This window comes from Choloepus didactylus, chromosome 8 (assembly GCF_015220235.1).
Source record: "Choloepus didactylus isolate mChoDid1 chromosome 8, mChoDid1.pri, whole genome shotgun sequence".
Classification (NCBI taxonomy): Eukaryota; Metazoa; Chordata; class Mammalia; order Pilosa; family Megalonychidae; genus Choloepus; species Choloepus didactylus.
Window position 1 is genome coordinate 134495 of NC_051314.1, and position 26690 is coordinate 161184.

Here is a 26690-nt window from a genome sequence, read left to right on the forward strand (position 1 = left end):
ACTCCAGCATACCCCAACCCCCTTCCACCAATACCCCGATCTACCAACTTTAGTATTTTGTCACTTTACCATTTCTTTCTTTCCCTCCCTCCCTATCATCCATCACCTATTGCTCTGTCTTCTGAACATGTGAGAGCAAGTTGCACACATCCTTGAACAAATAATATAATTCACATATACATTTCCTATGAACAAGAATATTCATTTATGTAATCACATTAAGTGTAGTTAAGTTCAAGAAATTTAACATTGATATAAAGCTTACATTCTATATTTCATTTTTCTTATGCCCCAGTTGTGTCCTTTTGAGCCTCTTCTCCTCTATTCTTAGATCTCATCCAGGATCATCTATGGCATTTAATTGTCATTATCTATTTAGACTGTTTTTTTTTTTCAATTGTGGAAAAACATATACAGCATAAATCTTCCCATTCCAACCCCTCCCAAGCATTCCATTTAGTGGGATTAATCACATTCACAATGTTGCAATGCCATCACCTTCCCACCATCCATTACTGGAAATTTCCCTTCACCCCAAACAGAAACCCTACACTCATTTCTTACTAACTCCCCATTGCCCCCTCCCCCACTTCTCATAACCCATACTTTACTTTTCATCTCTATGATCATATTCTCTGATACTTTCTTTGTGTTTACCATGGGGCTTAAATTTAACATCTTAAATCTATAACAATCTTGTTTTCTTTGATACCAACTTCACTTCAATAGGACACATAAACTATCATCCTATACTCCTCCATTCCCCCACCTTTATGTAGTTCTTGTCAAAAATTACATATTTTGCATTGAGTCCCAAACCACTGATTTATCATTACACTTTATGTATTTTAGATCCTGTAGGAAGTAAATAGTGGAGTTACAAATCAAAAATACAGTAGTATTGGTATTTATATTTACCATGTGACCTTTACTGGAAATCTTTATTTCTTCATGTGGTTTCAGTCAATTGTTTAGTGTCCCTTCCTTTCAGCCTGCACAATTCCCTTTAGCATTTCTTATAGGAGTTGTGCGAGTTTGAATGTATTGTGTCCCCCAAATGCCATTATCTTTGATGTAGTCTTGTGGGGCAGACGTTTTTGTGCTGATTAGATTTGCTTGGAATGTGCCCCACCCAGCTGTGGGTGATGACTCTAATGAGATATTCCCATGGAGGCATGGCCCCACCCATTCAGGGTGGGACTTGATCAGTGGAGCCATATAAATGAGCTGACTCAAAGAGAAGGAACTCAGTGCAGCTGTGAGTGACGTTTTGAAGAGGAGCGAGCTTGCTAGAGAGGAACATCCTGGGAGAAAGCCATTTTGAAACCAGAACTCTGGAGCAGATGCCAGCCACGTGCCTTCCCAGCTAACAGGTTTTCCAGACGCCATTGGCCATCCTCCAGTGAAGGTACCCAATTACTGATGTGTTACCTTGGACACTTTATGGCCTTAAGACTGCAACTGTGTAGCCAAATAAACCCCCTTTTTATAAAAGCCAATCCATCTCTGGTGTTTTGTATTCCGCAGCATTAGCAAACTAGAACAGGAGTGATTTACTGGTGATGAAGTCCCTCAGCTTTTGATTATCTGGGAATGCTTTCATCTCCCCCTCATTTTTAACCTCCAGGTGTTTGTGAATTTTCTAAGTCTCTGATGATTATTGATTTCTATTTGTATTCCATTGTGGTCAGAGAATGTGCTTTGAATAATTTCAATTTTTTTAAATTGATTGAGGCTTGTTTTATGTCCCAGCATATGGTCTATTCTGGAGAAAGTTCTGTGATCACTAGAAAAGAATGTGTATCCTGGTGATTTGGGATGTAATGTTCTATATATGTCTGTCACATTTCTCTATATCTCTCCCTCCTTTCTTTGTTTCTCTGTTGGTAGGGCTCCCTTTAGTATCTCAAGTAGGGCAAAATCTCTCAGCATTTGTTTGTCTGTGAAAAAAATTTACGCTCTCCCTCAAATTTGAAGGAGAGTTTTGCTGGATAAAGTATTCTTGGTTGGAAATTTTTCTCTCTGAGAATTTTAAATATGTCATGCCACTGCCTTCTCACCTCCATGGTGGCCACTGAGTAGTCACTACTTAGTCTTATGTTGTTTCCTTAGTATGTGGTGAATTGCTTTTCTCTTGCTGCTTTCAGAACTTGCTCCTTCTCTTCAGTATTTGACAGTCTGATCAGAATGTCTTGGAGTGGGTTTATTTGGATTTATTCTATTTGGAGTTCAGTGGGCATTTATAATTTGTGTATTTATATTGTGTAGAAGGTTTGGGAAGTTTTCCCCAACAATTTCTTTGAATACTCTTTCTAGACTTTTACCCTTCTCTTCCCCTTCTGGGACACCAATGAGTCTTATATTTGGACATTTTATTTTATCTCTCATATCCCTGAGATCCATTTCAATTGTTTTTATTTTTTCCCCATTCTTTCTTTTGTTCTTTCATTTTCCATTCTGTGGTTTTCGAGGTCACTGAGTCGTTGTTCAACTTCCTCTAGTCTTGTACTATGAGCATCCAGAATCTTTTTAATTTGGTCAAAGTTTCTTTTATTTCCATAAGATCATCTATTTTTTATTTACTCTTGCAATTTCTTCTTTATGCTCTTCTAGGGTCTTCTTCATGTCCTTTATATCCTGTGCCATGGTATCGTTGTTCATCTTTAGTTCTTTGATTAATTGCTCCAAGTACTGTGTCTCCTCTGATCTTATGATTTGGGTGTTTGGGTTTGGGTTATCCATATTGTCTGGTTTTTTCATATACTTTAAAATTTTTTGTTGTTTTCGGGCTCTTGGCATTTGCTTTACTTGATGGGTTCTTTTAGGATATGAAGGATTATTCAGACACCAACCTCTAACTTGTCAGATCTACAGCTTGGTGGCGTACACTTTAACTAACTAGCAGATGGCATCATGAGTCACCTATTCCCCTCAAATCATTCTCCCCAACTTTCTCTTTGTGGTGTGTGGGGGTCTGGTTCTTGTGAGCTCCAATTGGTGCAAGTTTAGGTGTGTTGTTGGTGCTGTCTGCCCTGAATGTGGGGCGTGTGTCTGAGTGGTTAGAGAGGCAGGGCAGCTTTAATAATCAAACCTCCCAGGTGTTCAAGGAGATTTAAGGCTGTTGCAAGAGTCTAAACCATCATTTCAGTCTCGCCGCAGATTGTCTCTGCCGCTGATCCACAAGTCCTTGGTACTGGCATAGGGTCCCTGGGTTTTCCGGGTGGGTTCCTCTTCCCAGCCATGCCCTTCTAGGGCCTTTGCTGAGGGAAGGCTGTGCTACGTCACAAGTGCACGCCATCCCTCAAAGGAAGCCCTGGGCTGCCAGGCCCTGCAGGGCATTCCCAGCCTGCTATAAAGATGGCTGAATGGGGCATGTTAATTTCCCCCTTTTCACACAGCTCTGCCTTCCCAGCTCCAGGACAATTAGCTGTGGGTGCACAAAAGGCTATTGTCCACACCCAATATTGTGGTGTGTGTGCAGTGCTGCCAGAAACACTTCTCACCACACTGGGTCCCCTGGAGTGGCTCTGGGCTGTGGCTCCGGTACAGGGCAGGAGCGTTCCCAGCCCGCTGGGAAGACGGCTGCAAGGGGCGTGGTTTTTTTCCCCTTTTGGCTCTCCTCTGCCCTCCTTGCTCTGAGACAACTAGCAGTGGGTGCGTGAAAGGGTATCTTCCACACCAGATATTGAGGCATTTGCACAGCCCTTTCCAGCTATGCTTCACTGTGTGGTACTTGCTGCTGTATCTGCAGCCGCTTTTGGTTTTTCTTTAAAAACGAACTAGTCCACCTCCAAATGCCAACCCACGGTTTCCCCACACCTCAGCGTGGCTGCCGGACATTCAGCAGGCTCACCCACTCATTTCAGAATGCAGACTCCCGGTTTCACAAAGGGCATGGTCCCTGTGGATTTAGCAGACCTTATCCAGCTGGTGCATTGCTGGAACTGGTGTTGTGGGTCATTTTCTGGCCTCTATCTAGGGTTTTTCATGGAGGTGTTTTTTTGCCCTGTCTCTCTGTTCTAGTTTGCTAATGCTGCCAGAATGCAAAACACCAGAGATGGATTGGCTTTTATAAAAGGGGGTTTATTTGGTTACACAGTTACAGTCTTAAGGCCATAAAGTGTCCAAGGTAACACATCAGCAATCGGGTACCTTCACTGGAGGATGGCCAATGGTGTCCAGAAAACCTCTGTTAGCTGGGAAGGCACGCGGCTGGCGTCTGCTCCAAAGTTCTGGTTTCAAAATGGCTTTCTCCCAGGACATTCCCCTCTAGGCTGCAGTTCCTCAAAAATGTCACTCTTAGTTGCACTTGGGATATTTGTCCTCTCTCAGCTTCTCCAGAGCGAGTCTGTTTTCAATGGCCGTTTTCAAGCTGTGTCTCATCTGCAGCTCCTGTGCTTTCTTCAAAGTGTCCCTCTTGGCTGTAGCTCCTCTTCAAAACGTCACTCTCAGCTGCACTGAGTTCCTTCTGTTTGTCAGCTCATTTATATGGCTCCACTGATCAAGGCCCACCCTGAATGGGTGGGGCCACGCCTCCATGGAAATTATCCAATTAGCATTATCACCCACAGTTGGGTGGGGCACATCTCCATGGAAACACTCAAAGAATCACAATCTAATCAAAACTGACATATCTGCCCACACAAGATTCCATCAAAGATAATAGCGTTTGGGGGACATAATACATTCAAACTGGCACATTCCACCCCCTGGACCCCAAAATGACATTATCTTTCCATATACAAAATACATTCACCCCATCACAACATCACAAAAACATAAATCATTTCAATAACAGTAGATAAGTACAGGATCCCATCAGAATCAATTACAGGCATGGTTGGTCCTAAGACATACTTCCCCTCTAGCTGTGGATCTGTGAAACTTTGAACAAGTTATATACCTCCAGTATACAAAGGAGGGACAGTCATAGGATAAAAATTCCCATTGCCATAAGAAGAAACAGTAAGGAAAACAGGGTTAACAGGACCAAAATAGTTCCTAAAACCCGCAGGACAAACTCCATTAGATTTCGAAGTCTGAGAGTCATTTACAGAATGACATTGCAACCTTAGGGCTTGAGAGAGCGGGAGTCTAACCCTTCCAAAGGGCCTTTTCGGCAGCCCTTTCCTCTCCAAACGCTTAGGTGAATTCTTCAACATATCCACACATTGGGGAGACCACCTTCTCAGCCCCAACCTCCTCAAACATCGGGGCAGCTCCCGGATTCCCTTCCATCTCCAGGTCACACGCTCAACCCCTTCAGAACAGTGTGGTGGCAGCCAGGCTCTCCCCAATTCCCTGGGAATATGCTCCACCCTCTTTGGGACCTGAGGTGGCAAAACTCTTCCAGAGCATCAAGGCGGAAGGCCCACCCTCGACCTCCAGGGCAAACTCACCCTTTCCGTGTGTGGGGGCCACTCTGCTTTCCCAGCCCGAGGCCTCTTGACTCCAGACCTCAACATCCATGGCTGTCTTTGAAGAAATTTTTCCTTCAATTTCTTCCTTGTCTGTCTCCTCCAGTCCAGACCAGCAATGGCTCTGTCTATAAAGATCTTGCAAAAACTCTGTTGGCTTCACATGAAGCACACAGGGGTCAAAGCCATCAGACAATAGGACTTTCAACAAATCCTTTCTGCTTAACTCCTTTTCCAATCTTGGCTTATAATGAAATGGCATCTGGGTTCCATGTTTGGTTACATCTTCACATTGGGCTGTAGTTTCTGGGATTCCACCCCCTGGAAGCCTATAATTTTCCAAGCCATCAGCTTCTGGTTTCTTTGAACCCAAGAGTTCAGTTCTAAGTTTATCTCTCTCTGCTCGCATTTTACTATAAGCTGCAAGGAGAAGCCAGGGTACATCCTCCACACATAGTCTGGAGATCTCCTCAGCTAAGTATTTCAGGTTGTTGCTTTCAAATTCTTCCTTCCATCTGACACCAGGACTCAATTTTGCCAAGTTCTCTGCCACTTTAAAACAAGGATCACCTTTCTTCCAGTTTGCAACAACACATTCATCATTTCTGTTCAAGGCCTCATCAGAAGTATCTTTAGAGTCCATATTTCCACAGTCTCTTCAAAGCAGTTTAGGACTTTTTTTATCAAGCTCCTCACAATTCTTCCAGTATCTTCCCCTTATCCATTTAAAAAGCTGCTCCAACATGTTTGGTATTTGCAAATGCAGCAGCACAAGCACCCCACTCCTGGTACCAAAATCTGTTCTAGTTTGCTAATGTTGCCAGAATGCAAAACACCAGAGATGGATTGGCTTTTATAAAAGGGGGTTTATTTGGTTACACAGTTACAGTCTTAAGGCCATAAAGTGTCCAAGGTAACACATCAGCAATCGGGTACCTTCACTAGAGGATGGCCAATGGTGTCCAGAAAACCTCTGTTAGCTGGGAAGGCACGTGGATGGCATCTGCTCCAAAGTTCTGGTTTCAAAATGGCTTTCTCCCAGGATGTTCCTCTCTAGGCTGCAGTTCCTCAAAAATGTCACTCTTAGTTGCACTTGGGATATTTGTTCTCTCTCAGCTTCTCCGGAGCAAGAGTCTGTTTTCAATGGCCGTTTTCAAGCTGTCTCTCATCTGCAGCTCCTGTGCTTTCTTCAAAGTGTCCCTCTTGGCTGTAGCTCCTCTTCAAAATGTCACTCTCAGCTGCACTGAGTTCCTTCTGTTTGTCAGCTCATTTATATGGCTCCACTGATCAAGGCCCACCCTGAATGGGTGGGGCCATGCCTCCATGGAAATTATCCAATTAGGGTCATCACCCACAGTTGGGTTGGGCACATCTCCATGGAAATACTCAAAGAATCACATTCTAATCAAAACTGATACATCTGCCCACCCAAGATTATATCAAAGATAATGGCAATCGGGGGACACAATACATTCAAACTGGCAAACTCTCCTAGCTGCCATTTTAATTTCTTAAAAATCATTTTAAAAGGTATGGCCACATTCTCATCTTTGCTGGATTTTTAATCTTCCTTTGGATGGACCACCATTTCCTGTTTCTCTGTTTGCCTTGTACTCTAGTTGCACACCATACATTTTAATATTTTAAAATGTTAACTCTCAGATTTATTCCTTGAGATGTCTGATTCTTGGTTTTGGAACCAGCTGGTGATAAGACAGATTTTCTCGAGCTTAATTTAGCCTTCCTATCAGAAGGTCTACCCAAGGTGAATGCAGGGTGCAGGGTTTTCCCTGTCTTTCTGGGCCTCTTGTCCTGGGCTTTTGGTTTGGAGTTCCTCTGTTTACAGGAGTTTGGTTACCCCTCTGTTTTCCAGGAGATAGATCTCCCTCTCCTGGGTGTCTGAAGTTGGCAGGCCTTTGTCTCAGACTGTCCACCTCTACAGATTTTCACACTCCTTTCATTGTCTCAAGCTGCTTTTGCATGGATGGGGGCACACAGGACTACAGTCTTTCCTGCCTAAATGGGGCCAGGGACCCAGGAAAGGGGTGCAGATGGACTACAAAGTGCCCTGGGGATAATCTGGAAGGGCGCCAAGAACTTCTCCAAATAAAATATCATAATCTGTAAACTTGATTCTGATTTGTCTTTTCACATGTCCAATAAATGATTGTGGAAGTGATAAAATGAAAAGAAAAATATGTTTTAAACTGAACTAAAGACTTCTGAGGTCTTTTCCAACTACAAGAAATTGATCCCCTCTACAGGAGCAAGAGTGCTGTGAGATTCTGCCTGCCAACCTGCCAACCCAGAGAAGACTTCTGTGAACATGTGCAGGACACAGTCCTTGCCCTGACAGTGACCTTGCAGTCACATTAACGATGATGCAGCATCTGGCACCAACAAAGAAGCTGAGCTGAGGCCTCTTCCCAACATGTGCTTTCTGTGACTCAGCTTGCGGCTCCACTACACAAAACCAAGCCCTCCTTCAACAGTCCAAGAGCAGCCAACCCACTTTCCCTAACATCCCAGGTGGATAGTAACCCAAGAGCAAGCAGAATATTTGCCAGATGTCTAGGGACCATCCTTGACACCCCTCTTTCCCCACCCTCCAAACCCAAGCCTTCACCAAGTTCTGGCAATTTTACCTTCCAAATATGTCTCAAATCCACACATTCTCTCCCTTTCCACCACCACCACCACAGTTCATGACATCGCTCCTGGACGTGTACAGCAGCTTCTTTTCGAGCCTCTGGTTTCTACTCTGGCTCCTCCAGCTCCACCTTACAGCCAGGGAGATTTCTCCTTAACCCTTTTAGGTGCACTCTGCTCTCAGGGTAAAACCCAAATCCCTGTCATGACTTGCCAAGTTTTGCATGATGTGGCCGGGGCCTCTCCAGGCTCATCTGGAGTTTTTGTTTGTTTTTTGTTTGTTTGTTTGCTTTTTGCTCCAGCCTTATGAGCTTTTCAACCCCAAAGGCCTTTTGTCCAGAGGCCTTTGTGTAGGGAGTCTCCCCAGCCTGGCCCCCACTCACCCATTAGAGCTTCGCTGGCTTCGCCAGTCATGACCTGCTCCCGATACCTTTTCTTTCGACCCCTCTCAGGGTGTAATTTCTTAAGTCCAGGTACTTGATTTTTATCTGCTTGCCCCACTGGAAAGTCAGCTCCAAGAAGACAGTCCCTACTAGGTGCCTATCGCACAGCTGCCCTGCACAGGTGTGTGCTGAAGTTATCAGTGAACGCACCTGAGCCGAGTTCGCTCCACGAAAGGCGGCCCTGGAGGGACAAGGTGTTCTTGCACCAATGCCGGCTCAGTCATGGCCGCCTCACTCTCGGTTTACAACGAATGATTCGAGAAATTTGCTCAAATTCACTCCATCAGCAGATTATACATTTTGGACACTGCCTGGTCATTTGTCTCCCACACCTGAGGCCCCCACCCCTCTTCTTCCCCAAGGAAGCAGCCAAACTCAGAGTCCCTTCCATCCTACCACCTTTTCCCCGCCTCACACCTGCGCTCCGACCCCACCTGAGACCCGATCCCGCAGACCCCGTCAGCCCCTCATTCCCTGAGGCCTGCGGCCGTACGAACCCTCTCCCCGACCCGGCCAAGCCCACCCGAGACCTTCGGCCTAGGGGAACTCCAGGCCAGCCCGGGCAGGCACTGCGCTAGGCAGCCCGCGGCCCGGCGGGGTCCTTCAGGCCTCGGGCCGGGCAGCCCCCCACCGGGTCTTGGCGCCGTTGCGTAGCAGCTGTGAGGACGCGGCCGAGCCGGAAGTCGAGGGCGCCGCGGGGTTCTCCCGAGCGGTCCCGCAGCTGGCGGCCCTGCTCTCTCGGCATCTTCTCCCCGAGCCAGGTGAGGGCGAGGCCGCCCGGCGGCGAGCTCGGCAGGTGGAAACTGCCCCTCCAAGGCCGGCCCGGGGCCCTGAGCAGGAGGGGGCTCGGCTAGGGGGAGCCGGGGCGGTGCCCAGATGTGGCTGGGGTCCGGATGAAAGAGCTTGAGCGCTGCGTCTCGGGGACAGCGGCAGCCACTGAAGGTCTACGAGCATGGGGCGACAGGGCTGGGTTTGGTTTTTGATCAGGTCGCTCCGGCTACAGGATGGAGGTGGAAGGGGCAGAGCGCTCACCGTGTTTAACGGTCATCTGGCACTTCCCGGGCGCCGCGCCAGAGGCCCGGAAACGGCTCACGCTGTACATGAGCAGAGGCAGTAGCAGTGCGGTGGCAGACAGGGAGACCCGCGCGCCTTTTGTTATCTTTCCTCCCGACTGGTGTGCGCTCTTCCCGCCATAGACTCTGCCATCATTGTGTCTCGTACTCTGAACCTGGTGCAAGATCTGCTCACGGTGAGTGCTCAGTAATGTGCCTCACGACCGTGCTGCTTTGTCGTCCTTGTCTGTATGCGCCCAGCTAGCCCCAAGTCTGGGATATGGCCCATGCTCCGTAATTTTGACTTTGGGGGAGTGCAAGGAGCCCGAGGAGCAGCGCTTGGGGTGAGCTGAAATTAAGTATTTATGTTTTAACGTGTTGTTTGTGCCTAGCAGGCAATTTCACTTAAGAGTCTGCTACTGAGGGGAGACATCATCAGCATTTAGGAAAGATTTGAACCTAGTAGAGGCTGAAGAGACTTGGAGAAGAGAGCCTGGGGAACACCAGTGTTGAGAAAGGGAGCGAGGGGTACCTGATGTCTGCAGTAGACGGAGAGTAAAGGGGAGTTGAGAGGCTGGGGTGGAGGGTGGTGCAGCTGTGTGGTGCGGTAGATGTCGTTCAGTAATACCAGCTCAGGCTTATCCACTGAGCACTGGCTGTTTTCCAGACCACTGTCTTACATCAACCCCATAACATGGGCACTGTCTTTTTTTTTTTTTTTTTTTAATCCCTGTTTTACAAGTGAGAAAACCTCAACAGGGCTTTAGAATACTGTCTCTCTCGGTGGCAGTGGGAGGTCTGGTATTGAGCATAGCTGCAGTAGGGAGATAATGTAAGAGAAATCACCTAAAGACGATGATTGCCAGGGTAGTCTTGGTGGGAAGTGTGCTATGACCCCAAGGCTCAGAGTGTGGTGGCCAGGGTTGTGGTACCTGGAGTAGGATTTAAGTGTGACTTTGGTGATGCCCCTCTCAAGGTAAGGGGAAGAAGTAGGGTCGGTACAGGGGACTTTTCTTCTCTCTGACTACCCACATGTCTTTCTTGACTCTCCTAGACTATGATGAGACTCTCTCTCCTAGGCTGAGCCCGTTTCTACAGCCAGGAGCCAATGGCTGGGGACAGAGCCCAACCCTGTGAGCTGGACCAAGAGAAATATGATGCTGATGAAAACGTGAAGATCATCTGCCTGGGGGACAGTGCGGTGGGCAAGTCCAAGTATGTTGGGAGTTTAGGGAAGCAAGACCCAGGCCAGAGCAGAGTTCAGTGGGCTGTTAAAAAAGTCCCACAGGGGTACAGGGCAGCGTGGCTTCTAGGGGCTGGTGAGTGTGTGGTCTTGGCCAGAGCCCAGGAGTACATGGGCATTGAAGAGAGAGCAGTCAGCAGCTCTGTGAAACATCGTGGGCACGGAAGAGATCTGAGCTTTGTATGTAAGGCCTGGCCTAGGTGTGGGCGGATCAGCCTGGAGGCTGTTGAAGTGGTCCAGAGCAAGGAGGTGAGAACAGGGTGTTTTGTGCATGGACTGATGGATTGAGAGGGTGGTGTCAGGGAGAATGGAGAGAGGAAGGTGTGGGAGTTGTGAGCAGCACATCCAGTCGCAGGTTGGGTGAAGGAGATAAAGATATTTTTTGGAAGGAGTCATTGAGACTGAAAAGAGAAATGACGACCTTTGTCATCATAAAGATTCACTGACCTGCGTGCATGGCCTGGAGAGCTGAGGGAGGCTGGCAGCTGCTCCCCACACGCCACTAGCCTCAGACCTTCTGTTGTCCCCGGCCAGGGGCTGGGAAGGGACATGCCCATCTCTGCCTCCACAGGGTGAGGTGGTCTCACCACGTGCTGCTGAGCTCCGCTTTCATCTTCATTAGCATGCTTGGACCCAGGTGGCTGTGTTTTTCCTCTTTCTGGGACTCTGATGACGTGAATGTCATTTTTTCTTATCGTCCCACAGGTTCATTGTTTTTCAATCTTTCTTACCATTGTTCATACTGGGTCATTTGTACTGTTCTATTTTCAAATTCACCTACTCTTTCCTCTGTCTTCTCCATCCTGCTGTGAACCCATCCAGTGAGCTTTTTCATTTCTATTATTATATTTTGCAGTTCTAAAATTTCCATGGGGTTCTTATCCATATGTTCTATTTCTTTTAAAATAGAACTTTCTTTAAAACCTGTGTCAGGTAATTCTAACATCTGTGCCCTCTCAGTGTTGACATCTGTTGTCTTTTAATTCGTCTGAAAAAATATACATAACATAAAAATCACTTTTTCTATTTCTAAGTGAAAATTCTGGGACATTAAGTACATTGACAATATTGTGTAACCTTCACCACTGTCTATAGCCAGAACATTTTCATCATCCCAACCAGCAACTTGTACCCACTGAGCAATAACCCCCAATTCCTCACTCCTGCCACCCCTGGTGACCATTGTTCTGCTTTTCTGTCTCTATGGATTTGCTTATTCTAAGTATTTCATATAAGAGAAATCGTACAATATTTGTCCTTTTGTATCTGGCTTATTTCACTCAATATGCTGTCTTCAAGGTTCATCCATGTTATCAGGACTTCATTCCTTTTTACGGCTGAATAATATTCCATTGTGTTTATATACCACATTTTATTTATCCATTCATTGGTTGATGCACACTTGGGTTGTTTCCACATTTTGGCTGTTGTGAATAATGCCACTATAAACATTGGTGTGCAAATATCTAGTCATGTCCCTGCTTTCATTTCTTTTGGGTAAATACCTAGGAGTGGAATTGCTGGGTCATGTGGTAATTCTATGTTTAGCTTCCTGGGGAGCCACCAAATTGTTTTCCACGGTGGTTGCACCATTGGACATTCCCATCAATGATGAACTAGTGCTTCTATTCCCCTGCAACCTCACCAACACTTATTTTCTATTTTTTAAAATAATAGCATCCTAGTGGGTGTGAAGCGGAGTCTCATTGTTAGTTTTGGTTTGCAGTTCTCTAATATGTAATGTGCTTACTGGTCACTTGAATCTCTTCTTTTTAGAAATCTCTATTCAAATATTTTGTCCACTTTTTATATTGGGTCATTTATCTTATTGCTGTTGATTGGCAGGAATTCTTTACATATTCAAAAGTTTTTCATTTTGATCAAGTCCAATTTATCTGTTTTCTTTGTTGCTCATGCTTTTGGTATAAAAACTAAGAATCCATTGCCTAATACCAAGTTCTGAGTGTATTTCTCCTATGTTTTCTTGTAAGAGTTTTATTGTATTAGCTCTTAAATTCAGGTTGTTGATCCATTTTGAATTAATTTTTGTATATGGTAAGAGGTAGGGATCCAAATTCATTCTTTCACATGTGGATTTCCGGTTGTCTCAGCACCGTTTGTTGAAGAAAGTGTTCTTTCCCCACTGGATGGACTGGACGCTTGTTGAAACCAACCGGCCGCAGATGTGGGCATCTGCTGTCTTTTTTCTTTCAATTTCAGATCTTCCTTGGTTCTTGATACGATGAATGATTTTCAATTGAAACGTGACATTTTGGGTGTTACGTTACGAGACTCTGAGTCTTATTGAAACCTTGTGTTTTAGCTGGCTTCCAGTAACGCTGCTGCCATAGAAGGGTGCCTCATTTTGTTGGGTGGGGTGAAGGCCCAGGATTCCAGCATGGTCTCTGGTGACACCGCTGGTGGAGGTGGGGGTGACGGGACTGGGGCTCCTCACCCCGCCTCACGAGGATGGAACTCGAGGCTCCCACTCGGCCCTTCTAACGGAGGTACAGGTGGGACCCCAGAATTTTCCAGCTGTTTGGCTACAGTAGGGCAGTTACTGTCTCTAAGTCTCCTGTCCTGCTAGCCAGCCCCTTTCCCACTCCTTTGGTTGGAGACAGTAGGTTTTTGTTGGTGCTTTTTTTGTCTGTACTGTTTATCTTTCTAGGTTGCAGGCTTTTTCAGCTCCAAGTCTGGGATATATAAGGCAAAAAGAAAACCTAGGAAACCACTGGGTCCTTCCTTGGATCCGTGGGTCTCCAGATGGTCTGCTTTTCTTTACTCTCCAGAGTCTTCTTTCATTTGCTCTCTATATAATGTCCAGAATTTTTAGTTGTCCTTAGAAGGGGAAATGGGGAGAAGTATATCTACTCCATCTTCCCAGAAGTTGAAGTTATATGGAACTTTTAAAATCTCTTTCATTTATAAATATTTCTTAAGCTTCCTTTATAATTTCTTTTCTAGCCCACAAGTTACTTAGAAGTGGATTTGTATGTTTGATTGCTTTTTAATCTCCAAGTCTGTGGGGTGTGTTTTAGTTTCCTGGGCTTTCTCTCTCTCTGAGTTTCATTCTCTTATAAAGGACTCCACTACGAGGGTAAAGACCCATCCAGTCTGAGCTGGGCCACACCTTAACTGAAGTGGCCTCATCTAAAGGTCTTATTTACAGGGTTCATACCCACAGGAATGGATTAAGTTTAAGAACTTGTTTTTCTGGAGTACAGGCAGCTCCAGACTACCCCAGATTGTTACAAATTGCTTTTGCTTTTTTTTTTTTTTTAAATAACTTTATTGCATTATGGTGAAAGAACATGATCTTGGTGATATCTTTTTGGAGGAAGGTGTTCTTTGAGATTTACTATATGGCTAATTTGGGATCAGTGGTTATGTAAGCTGGAAAATATTGTGTATTTTCTCATTGGAGTCAGGGTTATACAAGAAATTACGCTTGCTAACTATGTTGAAATTCATTTATTCAAATATTGACTGAGCTCTACTATACCGTTGGTGCTGCTGTAGCCACTGGGGCAAAGCGCCAGCTAAACATCCAACACCTGCTCTCACAGAAGTGCCATTCCAGTTGGGAGACAAGATAGTAAATAAGTAAGATGCTCAGTGTGTGCTACAAGGAAAATAAATGGAGCAGGGAAGTGAGGGGTGAGCTGTGAGGTGGGGGTAGAACGTCCTCTGGGCGAGGAGCAGGCACAAGCCCCGGCCCCCCACCTTGTGTCTGTGGTGTGCTGAGGTGGAGGGCACGCCTCGGAGCTCTCACAGAGCTGGCTTTGCACTCACAGCCACATGAGCCTCTGTGATGAAAGGGTTGGTCGTGGTGGAGCCCCTTTCTCCACCCATTTGGATAATTCGGGGGCAAGCTCACTTGCAGACCTGTTGCGTTTGTGGTTTGCATAGACTGCCCAGCGTCTTCATTTCTTCCGTGGACGTTGGTGCTCAGCTGCAGCTCCCTGCCCTGAAAAGGCGTTGAGGCAGGAGTTGACTCCCTGAGGGGCTGGGTGCCAGGAACCTTGGGCGAGCAAGGAGGGGGTGGGCCACTTCAGAGCACTGTCCTCAGAAGGAGGCTGTGGGGGTGTGGGATGGACAGCAGGGGAGGCATCCCACGTGGCCCCCAGGCAGCCGGGTCAGAGGGAGGAGAGCCCTGGGGGCTGCCTGACCTCCCTGCCATCCTCTTTACAGACTCATGGAGAGATTTCTCATGGATGGATTGTATCCTTCAAGGTTTGAATACCCCTTTCCCTGCAGCCCTCCCATGGGCACCCCAACCCCACAGCCCCCTTGCCCCCAGCTGCCCAAGGAGGGGGCCAGGTGAGTGAGTGCAGGCGTTTCCATTCACGCTGGTTTTTAGCCTCTTAACCCATGTGACCCCCCCGTAGTTGGTGCTGCATCTTTAGGAGCGTTCTCACATTCTGGTTTGTTTTCTATTAGGAAGGCAGTAGAATGGCTAACAGCCCCTCTTCAAGGTCACATACCTGGGTTCAGATCCCACCTCTCCCTCCTCAGTGACCTCTGACTTTCTGAGCCTCAGGGCCCTGGATGTGCATGGTGTGCCCTTGTGTCCTGCTGCCGCTACCCCAGGCGGAAGGCATGGCTGGGAGCGGCTTCTCCTCTGGCCTGCCCTGGGTTCAGCGGAGGCCCCACCACCACTCTCGGCCCCCTTTCCCTCCCTCTGTGCATCACCCATTCCCCTCAGGCTTACGGAGGAGGCTTCTCTGCCAGAGACCCCCTTGGGCAAGGCGTGGCTTGGCTTCACCACGTGGAAGTCCACTGCCTCCTTCTGCCCGTGTCCTCTCTGGGCTCAAAGCTTGGGCCCTGTAATACCGAACAGATTCTCAGGCATGAATGAAACTTTGTAAAACTTGAGCTTCTGGTCCCTCCGCCTCCCCTGATTAGCAGATTATGCAGGTTTGGCACAAGACCCATCTTGAAAACTGGGATTTTTTAAAAAGCTGCCAGGGGATTCCACTGAGAATCACTGGTGAGAAGAACCCCCTGGAGCCTCTCCTGCTTCCTGCCCTGGGCCCCGACACCCCAAAAGTGCGACACCTCCCTGGAAGAATGTGTCGCTGCTGCCTTAACCAGGTGCTCCCCAGCAGATCCCGTGTGTCTCACCTGCCAGCACCCATCTCCACCCGTTCCTCAGCGAGTTAGACTGCCCAGTGTCTTGCAGCTTCAGGCGTTATTCCCCAGGCTTTTTGTTGGGTTTTGCACACCGGCAAAGTGCTCTTTAGGAACAGCTTGTCAGCTGTCTGGCTGTGGAAGCTTTTCCTTGGCCTGGTCCAGTTGCTGCCTGTATCTGGGAATCCCCTGGAGCCTGCAAGAGCCCTATCCCTGAATGGGCTACATTTTCCAGTGACATGATGACATTTATGACATCTTCTTTGGAAAATTCTGTTCCATATCTTACCTTGGACTTAAACTGCCAGGACTAACCTATGGCTCTTCACCACTGTCACCCTTCCATGGAGATGATCCTCTGTCTAAAATCTAAATAACTCCAAAAGGAAAGGAAGAAGAGGGCCCATTCTCACCCACCCTCTCCCCATCCCCTTCACTCGCTTCCCTTTCTGTTTGTCTTTGACTCCTTACCCCGTCCAGTCAACCACAGCAGCTATCCACGTACGCCCTGACCCTGTACAAGCACACAGCGACGGTGGACGGCAAGACTATCCTTGTGGGTGAGCAGCTCGGGGCCAGCAGCTGGGCTGTGGCAACCCTTGATGGGAGGGAAGAGGCAGGAAAGAGAAGGGGAGCGGGCTGAGGTGGTGGAGGGGAGGCAGGCAGGGCAGAGAGGAGAAAGGTGGGGAGTTGGGGTGAGGAGGTGAGACCCCAGGAAGGGAGCACAGAGTGGCCAGGATAGGGTGAGGGTGGAATGAGGGAAAGCTGACGGGAAGGTGGGCAGAGAGGCTGCTGGCTTCAAGATAGTAGACTTCCCGAGTGCCAGGGCTCTGATTCAGCCCACTGGCAGTTTTGACCTTCTCCTTGGCCAGTCTGCACACTTGGGCCTGACTGGCCTCCATCTCTGGCCACCACCCCTGGCAGTCAGCCCAGCTTTGACCTTGGAGGTGCATCTTGTGTGCGTGTGCCCCTGCATCCTCCGTCCCCCAGCTCCTGGCCCGGCCCTCCTCCCACTCAGCCCTGTCCACAGACGCACACAGCATGGCCAGGTGCACCCGGTCTCCTGGTCATGCTCACAGTCCACACAGACGTGTTTCTTTACACACACCCATGCAGAGGTGCTCAGTGCTGCCCACTCTTCCCTCCCTGGGAGGTCTCTGTCCTCCAGTCCCCATCGGGCTGTGTTTATGTTGCAGACTTTTGGGACACAGCGGGCCAAGAGCGGTTCCAGAGCATGCACGCTTCCTACTACCACAAGGCCCATGCCTGCATCATGGTACGCGACCTGCCAAAAGGGCAAGGAAGGCGCGGGGGGCCCGGCAGCCTCGAGCCTTACCGAGTCCGGTGCTGGGAAGGTGGGGTCAGAGCCGCCTGGGGGCTGCATCATACCCGTGTGCTCCCCAGGAGTCCCTAGTGAGGGTCATGCCAGGAGGAGCCTCTCAGTGGGATGAGAGTGGGGTGAAGAATGCCATTCCAGCAGGAGGGGCAGACCGGGGCTCCAACTCCACAGCCCTCCCCAGTGGAGCCCACCTGCCCAGACACGCTTCCGTGGGGACCCTCTGCTGTCTCCGGTGTCCTTCTCCCATGCGGCCATGGGGGCTGAACGGGCCGTGTGCTCCCCAGGGAACTCTCCCCCTCCCGGAGTAGCCTCTCTCCTGCTTCCCAGCCTCTCCATGTGCTGTGGCCCAGGGGATGGCACACACCCCAGAGTCTGGAATGCAACCCTGGGGACAGACATGTGGACCCCATTCCTGAGAATCAGCTGGCTTGTTCAGGCCAGCACCTTTATGGTCGACTTATAAAACATCGTCATGGATAGCTGCCATCTATAGCATATGCAGTGATAGGCTGGTTTTCCAAATTACGGACCCTAGCAACTGTCAGCAAGTGAAAGAATTGAAGCTGTTTAGAACAGCGTTCAGGATGCTTTTTCCGTACAAACTCGAAGACACAGTGGGTCAGAAGTCAGGGAAGGGACAGCGTGTCTGTGCCACGATGCCTGGGTCCTAGCTGAGAAGACAAAGGCTGAGGCTGCTCGACACTAGGGTCCGGGTCATCTGGAGGGGTCTTGACCCCTGCCGGGCTGTCAGCCGACATTGCCGCATCCTCTTCTCCACGTGGTCTTTCGGCATGGGCTAACACAAACGCGAGCATCTGGAACGAACTGGGCAGAAGAGGGGTCGCCTTTTACGGCCAAGCCTGGAAGCTGCACAGCATCACCCCCGCCTGTCCAGGGGGTGGGAACAGACCTGCCTCACAGTAGGAGAGGGGTCAGAGCTGCACCGTCGGAGAGCACTGGGATGGGAGAAGTGGTGGCAGCCATCCTGGAATGTAAATCCGCCCCCTCGCTCTCCATGGCGTTGACACCTGACCCGCCTCCCAGCGTTGTCTTCCCCAGTCTGCAGCGCCGTCCTGGGCCTGGAGGGGGCCGTGCAGATGCGCTGTGGAGCGGCTTCTGGGAAGGGGTGGGTCTGTTCTGCACACTGTTGCCTGCTCCTGTCCACACCTCCATGTGCGCTTGTGTCTTGGCACCACCAGCTGTCCAGGGTCTGCTTAGATGCCACCATGTCCTCAAAGCCGCCTCCAGCCCTCACTAGCGTTGCTCTTTCCCTCTGCCCCCACAGCATGCTAGTGTGTACGAGAAGCCAGAGGGGCAGAGGCTGGTAGACAGCAGCGCTGCCCTGGCAGCATCCAGACCAGTGGGCACGTGCACAGATAAGCAGTGGTAAAGTGGCAAGAGTGCTTCCCTCGCGACTCTGCAGATGGTGCAGGAAGTAGCTCATCACCCGACTCCTGCCACTGTCCCTTAAGCAAGCACAAAATCCCTTGAAATTCTTCCAAAACTTTAATGCTAGTAATTATAAGAGGATAAAGCAAAAGAGAGTGACGACAGCAAAGGGGACTGGGAGTCCCATCCAGCCCCGAGGACAGGCACGCGTGCTCCTGACACCTGACCCTTCCGGCCCTTCTCTGACATTTGGCATTTGGGGCTCACTTCTCTTTTTCCTCTGGCAGTACCCCCCTCTTGCCCCTGGTTTGTCTCGGCTCCGTTCTGATCTTCTGGGGCCAGCAGGGGTCTTGTGCCTATGTCCCGTTTGCAGCACCTGGAGAAGGCTTCAAAATTGCTTCATCCCTGCAGACACCTCCAATCCTGGCAGGTGGCCAGCGCTCCCTTCTGATGCAAAATGGGGAGCTGACAGGAGAGAGGCAGGGGCCATGCCCCGGAGACACTGGTGCTGCTCAAGCCCCAGGCAGCTCAAGGGTGCTGCGACCTCCCCTTAGAACCCTCCTGGGGTTTTGAGTCCCACCAGCTCCTCCTCAGCTTTCAAAATAAGGGATGCTCAAGAAACCAGTCCTGCTCAAAAGGTGAATCTGCTTGCTGAAGACAGCCTGTGTGAGCAGACTCCAGAATTTACAGACACACTGAAAAGAAGTTATTGGAGGTTCAAGACAGCATTCTGGTAATTTCAGAAATTTGGCCCAGTGGCCCTCCTGCTCATCCTGTGCCTGTTGTGGTGCGAGGCTTGGACCGTGTGCTCCGTGGAGGGGCTGGGTGGTTATGGGTACGGAGACCAGCCCCCAGCAGGCTGGCAGGTATGTCCCTCTTGACCCACACGCTCCCTGGGGCCCCTGCACCAGCAGCTGCAGTCTTAGAGCTGGTCCTGGTATTTGCGCTTCCTGTTGGTAGTTTAAAATAAGTAAAAACAAGAAAATACGAAAGTTAATAAAGTTATGATAAAAAATGGCAAAACAAGGTAAAAATTACTTTTTAAAAATTTAAATACAAAATGAATAGAAGATTAAATAAAAGCTTAAAAGTAACTGAAGGGAAATTCTAGAAACACAACTTTATTTCAAAGGAATTTTTTAGATCATATTTTTTATTGTAGAATACAACATATTTACATAGAAGTGATAACTTTCCACATGCAATTCAGCAAGTAGAGAGCACATTTCAAAGAAATGTTATGGGTTGCAGTTCCAGTTTCAGTTACTTCCTTATTTTGAAATATAATATATATACAAGATAATCATTCAAAGTATGATTTAACAAGTAGTTATATAGAAATTTCTAAAAAATGTTGTTACAGCATCATAGTTGAAGTTATTTCCTTATTGTGAAATATAACATGTATACAAAAAGGTGATAACTTTCCCGTTACAATTTAACAAGTAGCTGTAAAACAAATTTCAAAGGATGCTGTGAGTTACAGTTACACCATTTCAATTCTTTCCTTCTAGCTATTCTAATACTCTAGCAACTAAGAAAAAGAAGATTATATAAAGATTCAGTATCCATAACCATTGTTAAATTCCGTTTTCTCTGTTGCTACCCCTCCCTCTAGTTCAGTCATTTTCCTAATCTTTAGGGATATCTAGCCAGTGACCACCCTAACCTGTTCATGTTGAAAAGGGGTGTCGACTTTATGGGAAAAGGGGACACATCTGGTTTATGTTCTTGAAGAGGCTATTGCCTCTGGGTTTTGGGATTTAGTGGGCATAGGAGTTCTCTGAAGGATTTAAGTTTCTGAAGAATAAACTTAGTGAATGAAACTTTTATAGAGTCTCAGGAAGAGATCCCAGTATTCTTTAGGGTTTTGGGGACTGCTGTTGGCTTGGGCTTATCGTACTGTGGCCATTTGGCATATCTAGCTGAAGCTTGCCTAGGAGTAACCTCCAGGACAGCCTCCTGGCTATTTGAAATCTCTAAGCCACTGAAACCTTATTTTGTTGCCTTTCTTTTCCCCCTTTTGGTCAAAAAGGCATTCTCAGTCCCTCAATGCCAGGTCAGGCTCATTCCCGCAATAAGATTAAGAATAGCCTAAGAATAAATTTTAAAAATTATCATTTCTAACAGGCCATATCAATTGGTAAAATTATACAAATTATAATGGTTACAATAGGCACATAAGATTAGGTGGTAAGATAACAAAAAAGGAATAAAAGATTAAAAAAGCAGAGTGTGTGGGCCTTGAGGCTCCAGGGTGGGCCCTCGGGGGGATGAGCAGCCTCTGCCTGGGTGTGCCACTCTGCGGTGCCTGACGCCACCTGCCTCACTGCTTGTTGCAGGTGTTTGACGTGCAGAGGAAAGTCACCTACAAGAACCTGGGGACGTGGTACACCGAGCTTCGGGAGTTCCGGCCGGAGATCCCCTGCATCGTGGTGGCCAATAAAATTGATGGTGGGTGCCATTCCTGCACTGGGGTGTCTGTGACTCATGGGGTCCCACCCCCCTCCCCCACTCCTAGCCTCCATGACCCGTCTGCCCCAGACGGAGATCCCTGTAGCCCGAACTCTTTCTAGGACACTGTCCTGATTGTCCCTGCCCACTCCACACTCAGGAACGGGGTCTCCAGGCCCCGCTCCCTCTGCCTTGAGGGACGTGCCACAACCTGCCTTCTCCCTCCACAGCAGACACGAAGGTGACCCAAAAAAGCTTCAATTTTGCCAGGAAGTTCTCCCTGCCCCTGTACTTTGTCTCAGCCGCTGATGGCACCAATGTGGTAAAGGTTAGTCTCGTGTGGTGTCAGAGAAGCTGGGAGGGAGGGCAGGGTGCAGGGTTGGGAGACCTGATGAAGGGGAGGGCGGAGGAGGGAGGGAGGGAGGTAGTGGGTCCTGGGTGAGGAGGAGGGTCAGTGGCCATGCCTGGGGGGCAGGGGGCGGCTCGGGTGGGGTCCGTGGGACCCGCTGCCATGTCTTCCTTCCCACCATGTCCACCTTACCCCCAGCTCTTCAATGATGCAATTCGATTGGCTGTGTCTTACAAACAGAATTCCCAGGACTTCATGGATGAGGTTTTGCAGGAGCTCGAGGTAGGTAGGCAGCTGTGCAGGTGGGTTAGAGAAGTCAGGGCCTCTCTTCAGAGGGATGTGGAAGACAGTGTCGGAGGTGCAGTCTGGGCACTTGCACGGATGGGGCCTCACCTGCCACCTTGTTCACAGAACTTCGAATTGGAGCAGAAAGAGAAGGATCTGCCGGAGCAAGAGCCATGCGGCAGCGAAAGCCCCGCTCCCTGCTGAACCTGGAAAGGGGCCACTCTCCTGCAGACTTCAGGAGAGAAACGTCTGCTGCTCCCTGTCAGTCTTCGTCTCCCTGAGCCAGACGGGGGTGAAGGAGAAGGAAGGGGAGGCCTGAGCCCCTCCGAAATGCTCCTCCCTCCAGCTGTCCTGCAGACCACCTGCCTTTTGCCTCCCTGCCTCCATCCCTGACACCTGACCCTTCCACAGTTGTCCCCTCCCCCAAACTCAAGGACAGGGATGGGCTCCCTGGACCGCAGAGTCCTCTGAAGAATTAAGGATCAATGTCCCAGGGCTGAGAGGGCAGAGAATCGGGGAACGTGCCCCCAGGTCTCTGAAATGAAAGGAAATTAAGGTTTTTTCCTTCACAACTGATCTCAGGGCCTAATCCCTAAATACCCTCACTTCCACCCCTGCAGAATTCAAGAGGTCTCCATCCTGTTTCGACATGGTCTAGTACTGTTTAGTCTTCCAGGCATCTTTAAAGAGTGAATTTGGGTGGCAGCTCTTCACCTTGAAGGTTTTTGAGCACCTGGTTTTCAGGAGCACTCCTAGGTACAGTCATTGCATTTGGTGAACAGTTTGTAAAAGCAGTGACATGTCACTAACCGTGTTTACTAACAGAAAAGCTATTGTGGGTAAATGTCAGGGGTTGGTACAGCCACACCCTGAAGTAGACCCTTTGGGATGACAGATTGACTTGAAGAAGAGCTCCCTCTAAGATCCCCGTCTGAGCACAGGTCCCTTCCCTCGTGGGCAACCGCAGGCAGCCTGCCCACCGCAGCCCCCTCAAGGACTCATGTGCCGGTTATATTTTTGTGGTAGTCTTGTGTATCATTTGTGTTTTCATTTTGTCTTGACTGTTGCTTCCTTTTTTTTTAAAACAGTAAAAGTTGAATTACATGAATGTTGAGTATTTGTGCAAGCTTTAGGGTCTTAAATGTGCTAATATAAAAGCCACAAAAGACTGCAGCTCACTAACTGTTAAGGAAGAGAACCTGCCTGGGTCTGTCAAGTTAACTATCAAAGTGCTGAGACAATTTGAATGAGATTTAGTGTTTGAACAGGAGTGAGTATTAATTTGGGAGCTCAAGAACAAACAATTTTTCCTATTTAAATTAGTGATATTTATATTTTCCATGGAAGAGATTTCTCCTGACCAGGGGTTTTCAAGCATACATTACCTGGTGAGGGGGGCGAAAAAGGCTCTAATTATTGTAGATGAGTATAATCACCTTTTTTTTTTTAAGATAACAGCTCTTTTTTAATTTTAGTGAGATATCCATATACCACACAAACCATCCAGAGTGTACAATCACTGGCTCACGTGTCATCACATAGTTGTGCATTAATCCCTGTGATCAATTTTAGGACTTTTTCATTACTCCAGAACAGAAATAAGAATAAAAAATAAAACCCAAATCCTCCTTTACCCCTTATCCCCCCATGTTGTTGACCCATAGTTTTGGTGTAGTAAATTTGTTATTGTTGATGAAAGAATATTAAAATGCTACTATCAACTTATTATAGTCCATAGTTTGCAATAACTGTTTTTTTTTCATATACCCCTCTTATTTTTTATATAAAAACCTTTTACTTCACTGTACATATTTAAATTTTAGGAAGTTATTAGGTAGATGCACTTTTCTCTATAGGTTTTATTTGATCTTCAATTACCATTTTCTGAGATCTATCCAATAGCTTTTACCATATTGTAAAGTATGCTCTTAAGAGGTAAAGACAAATCCTGGAATCTTTGTACAAGACTTGGCTGGGTGGTTTGAAGATTGTGAACTGCTGACACTTCATACTAGAAACAAATACTTGTTCTTGGAATAAGAGGACCCTTACATCTATGAAGTCACCAAATTTGTGCAGCTTGACTATTCTTTCAGGGTTCCAAGAAGGCTTCTCTTCTATGAAATCTATTGTACTTGTTGTGCTGAAATATTTCTAATGCCACTTTTGCATCAACTTCCAGAGTTTCAAATGAAAGATCTTTATAAATTAAAGCATAAGCATCTTTTGTGAAGGCACACAGGTTCTCTTGTTGGCATCCACTCATCAAGTCTCTTATCCAAAACTTCATCACAGCAGAAGGTGCCAGCAATTATAGGCACTTCTGGAGCTCTGACCAAACTGACCGTATATTCATGTTTGAATGCCCTCTCTATTACACAACCCATCGTCGTGGCACAAGAATGCCAATAAGCCTTGTTCACTTCCCCTGGATCACGATCTTTGAAAGTAAGAAATTTAATTTCACAGGACTTGGTCAAAGGCTTATACATATCCCAAGGCTGTCCGTCCACAAGAGCCAGAGTGGACTTTCTGCAGTACCACTAACTTAAGTGCATGGCACAACTATAAGGAGTTGAATGGTTTTTATTCATCACAAAGACAGTGCCAGGGTCAGTTTTCCCAACATGTTTAACTTCAGTCTTCTCAGTTCAGGGAGTTAATGACAACCACCTGTTTCTCTCTTTATTAAAGAGCTCATTCTGCATTTCTATCAACTTGTTCAGTGACAGCTGAGAAGCTGGTGATGTTGCCATAAACCTGCAGCCGGCCCCGTCATTGGGGACAGCCTGCCAAAGTTGCAGCCCCCGGGCCACCATGGCCATTGCCTCTATAATTTTTTTTTAATTTGTAGTAGTTCATGCAAGAACTTATTTACATTTGTAGTGACGTACGTGGCTTTAAATAACTACCACTTTCAATCAAATTCAACTACAATACAGTACTGTTATAATCCCAATAACGAGCTACCATCCATGTTGTCTCATGTTTCAGGACCTCTTTCCTTCTTACTGATGCATAATAGTCCATTGTGTGTGTGTGTGTATATATATATATATATATACACACACACACCACATTTTGTTTATCCACTCATCTGTTGATGGACTCTTGGATTGTTCCGTCTTTTGGCAATTGTGAATAATGCCGCTATGAATATCAGTGTGCAAGCGTCCATTCGTGTCCCTGCTTTCAGATCTTCTATAACAGCTTTTTAATATAATTCACATACCATAAAATGCACCAACTGTTTTGGATCAAGTTCCCTGGAAGCAGAACCTGAGGAGGGGATTCTTGTTCAAATGGTTTGTTGGGGGAGTTATCTCAGGAGAACGGGAGTGAGGGGAGCAGGATGGGGCAGGAGGCAAGGAACTAAGGCAGGCTGTGGCCTCGGCTGGGGGCTTCAACCTCACTTCCCAGGGAAATTGTGGAGGACAAACTGCCTCCCAGAGTTGGTACCACCTCAGCACTGGGGGGCCTTGTGTGCCAGTCAAGTGTATAAGGAGGATGGGGTGGAGGGGTCAGCTTATAGCCTCCAAGATAAAGGGGCTCCTGTTCTAGCAAGGGCAGTTGTCAAGAGGGGCAGCATGAGCTTTACCCCCCTGGGGATGAGTGTGCAGCTGTGTGAGCTGCACAGCACCTGGAGCCTCCTGCTTCTCCAGCAAAGCTCGGTCTGTCCAGGCAGAGCTCCTCTAGGAAAATGTACAAGAGGAGGGTCAGTGGGACCCTGCCTACAGTTGGACCTCAGGCCAAAACTGATCCTTCTCATCTCCTCTTCCACCACCCATCCTAGAGTTCGCTCTCCTCTCCCAGCACTTCTGCTGGTCCAAGGGTCTTACGTGGTAGATTGGCCTTGAGCCTCTTCCTGAGGGGTCTAAGCCTCTGCTTACCATGCTGTGCTGGTTTGGATGTATTATGTCCCCCAAAACACCACGTTCTTTGATGCAATCTTGTGGGGGCAGACGTATTATTGTTGATTGGGCTGGAATCCTTTGATTGAGTGTTTCCATGGAGATGTGAATCAACTGTGGGTGAAATGTTTGATTGAATTATTTCCATGGAGATAAAGACCCTGCCCATTCAGGATGGAGTCCCATAAAAGAGCTCAGACGGAAGGAGCTCGGTGCTGCAGGCAAGAGAGACATTTTGAAGACGGTCATTCAATGTAGACTCGCTACTCCAGAGTTTGCCTGGGAAAAACTAAGAGAATACCCCCAGACACCTAGAGACAAGCATCCTGGGAAAAAGCCGTTTTGAAACACAACCTGGGAGCAAAGGAAGAAGATGCCAGCCACGTGCCATCCCAGACTAGAGAGGTGTTCCAACACCATTGGCCATCCTCCAGTGAAGGCACCGATCGTTGATACCTTAGCTTGGACACTGTTATGGCCTTAAGACTAACTTTGTAACCAAATAAACACCCTTTATAAAAGCCAATCCATTTGTGGTGTTCTGGATAACAGCGGCGTTACATGGCTTTACCGGCTTGTGGTTGCTGTGGGCACAGGAGTACCAAGACCTAAGCATCAAGCCTAGTCCTCTGTCCCCTAGTGTGGCAGAACCCTTCCCTCCTCGTGACGTTACATGTTTCCAGAGGGCTGACTCCTTTCTTTACTTGCCAGGTTCCTGGCACAGAGCTGAAAGCATCCAGGCAGCTGCTATGGCTCTACTTGGTGTTCCATTTGGTGGAAATGTACCCCCTCTGGAGACCAGGACCTCAAGTCAGAGCACAGATTCCCCAGGTGTGTCCCTGGGAGCAGTGGTAAGCAGGGCCACCTTGGTTCCTAGACCTGTGGTGAGCACAGAACCATATGATGGCCATCAACGTAAGGTGTATACGACATCCTGAAGGTTCCCATCCTGGCAGCGAGTCATCACCAACCTGGCACCTCACCTGTGTCTCTAAGAGGCCCTCCACTTAGTCGGTGTTCTAGTTTGCT

At 47.9% G+C, this 26690-nt stretch overlaps 1 protein-coding gene, 1 long non-coding RNA gene and 1 pseudogene across 15 annotated transcripts in view; 1 reads left to right on the forward strand and 2 right to left on the reverse strand.

The window, feature by feature from the left end:
- Window positions 1-8888, reverse strand: part of LOC119543008 — a 29416-nt gene extending 20528 nt beyond the window's left edge. The window contains exon 1 of one of the 2 annotated variants that reach the window (XR_005218506.1): window positions 8660-8888. This is a non-coding gene — a long non-coding RNA (uncharacterized LOC119543008). Of the gene's footprint in view, window positions 1-8449 lie in introns of both variants that reach the window. The other variant, XR_005218507.1, reaches the window with a different exon arrangement.
- A 274-nt stretch (window positions 8889-9162) lies between these two features.
- RABL2B (RAB, member of RAS oncogene family like 2B) lies at window positions 9163-23303 on the forward strand. 13 transcript variants are annotated; one of them, XM_037847554.1, is made up of 11 exons: window positions 9171-9270; window positions 9513-9758; window positions 10616-10776; window positions 14996-15025; window positions 16415-16494; window positions 17131-17210; window positions 19406-19528; window positions 21005-21116; window positions 21347-21444; window positions 21664-21747; window positions 21877-23303. In XM_037847554.1, exons 3-11 carry the CDS (start codon window positions 10670-10672, stop codon window positions 21952-21954), a joined length of 792 nt encoding a protein of 263 aa, XP_037703482.1. In that variant the 5' UTR covers window positions 9171-9270; window positions 9513-9758; window positions 10616-10669; the 3' UTR covers window positions 21955-23303. The 13 variants fall into 13 exon arrangements, with proteins under 13 accessions (XP_037703483.1, XP_037703479.1, XP_037703482.1 ...); XM_037847553.1 differs by having other exon boundaries at window positions 9186-9270; window positions 9497-9758; XM_037847558.1 differs by having other exon boundaries at window positions 9196-9270; window positions 9706-9758; window positions 10641-10776.
- Window positions 23304-23580: 277 nt separating this feature from the next.
- LOC119543199 lies at window positions 23581-24578 on the reverse strand (annotated as a pseudogene).
- Window positions 24579-26690: the final 2112 nt, after the last annotated feature.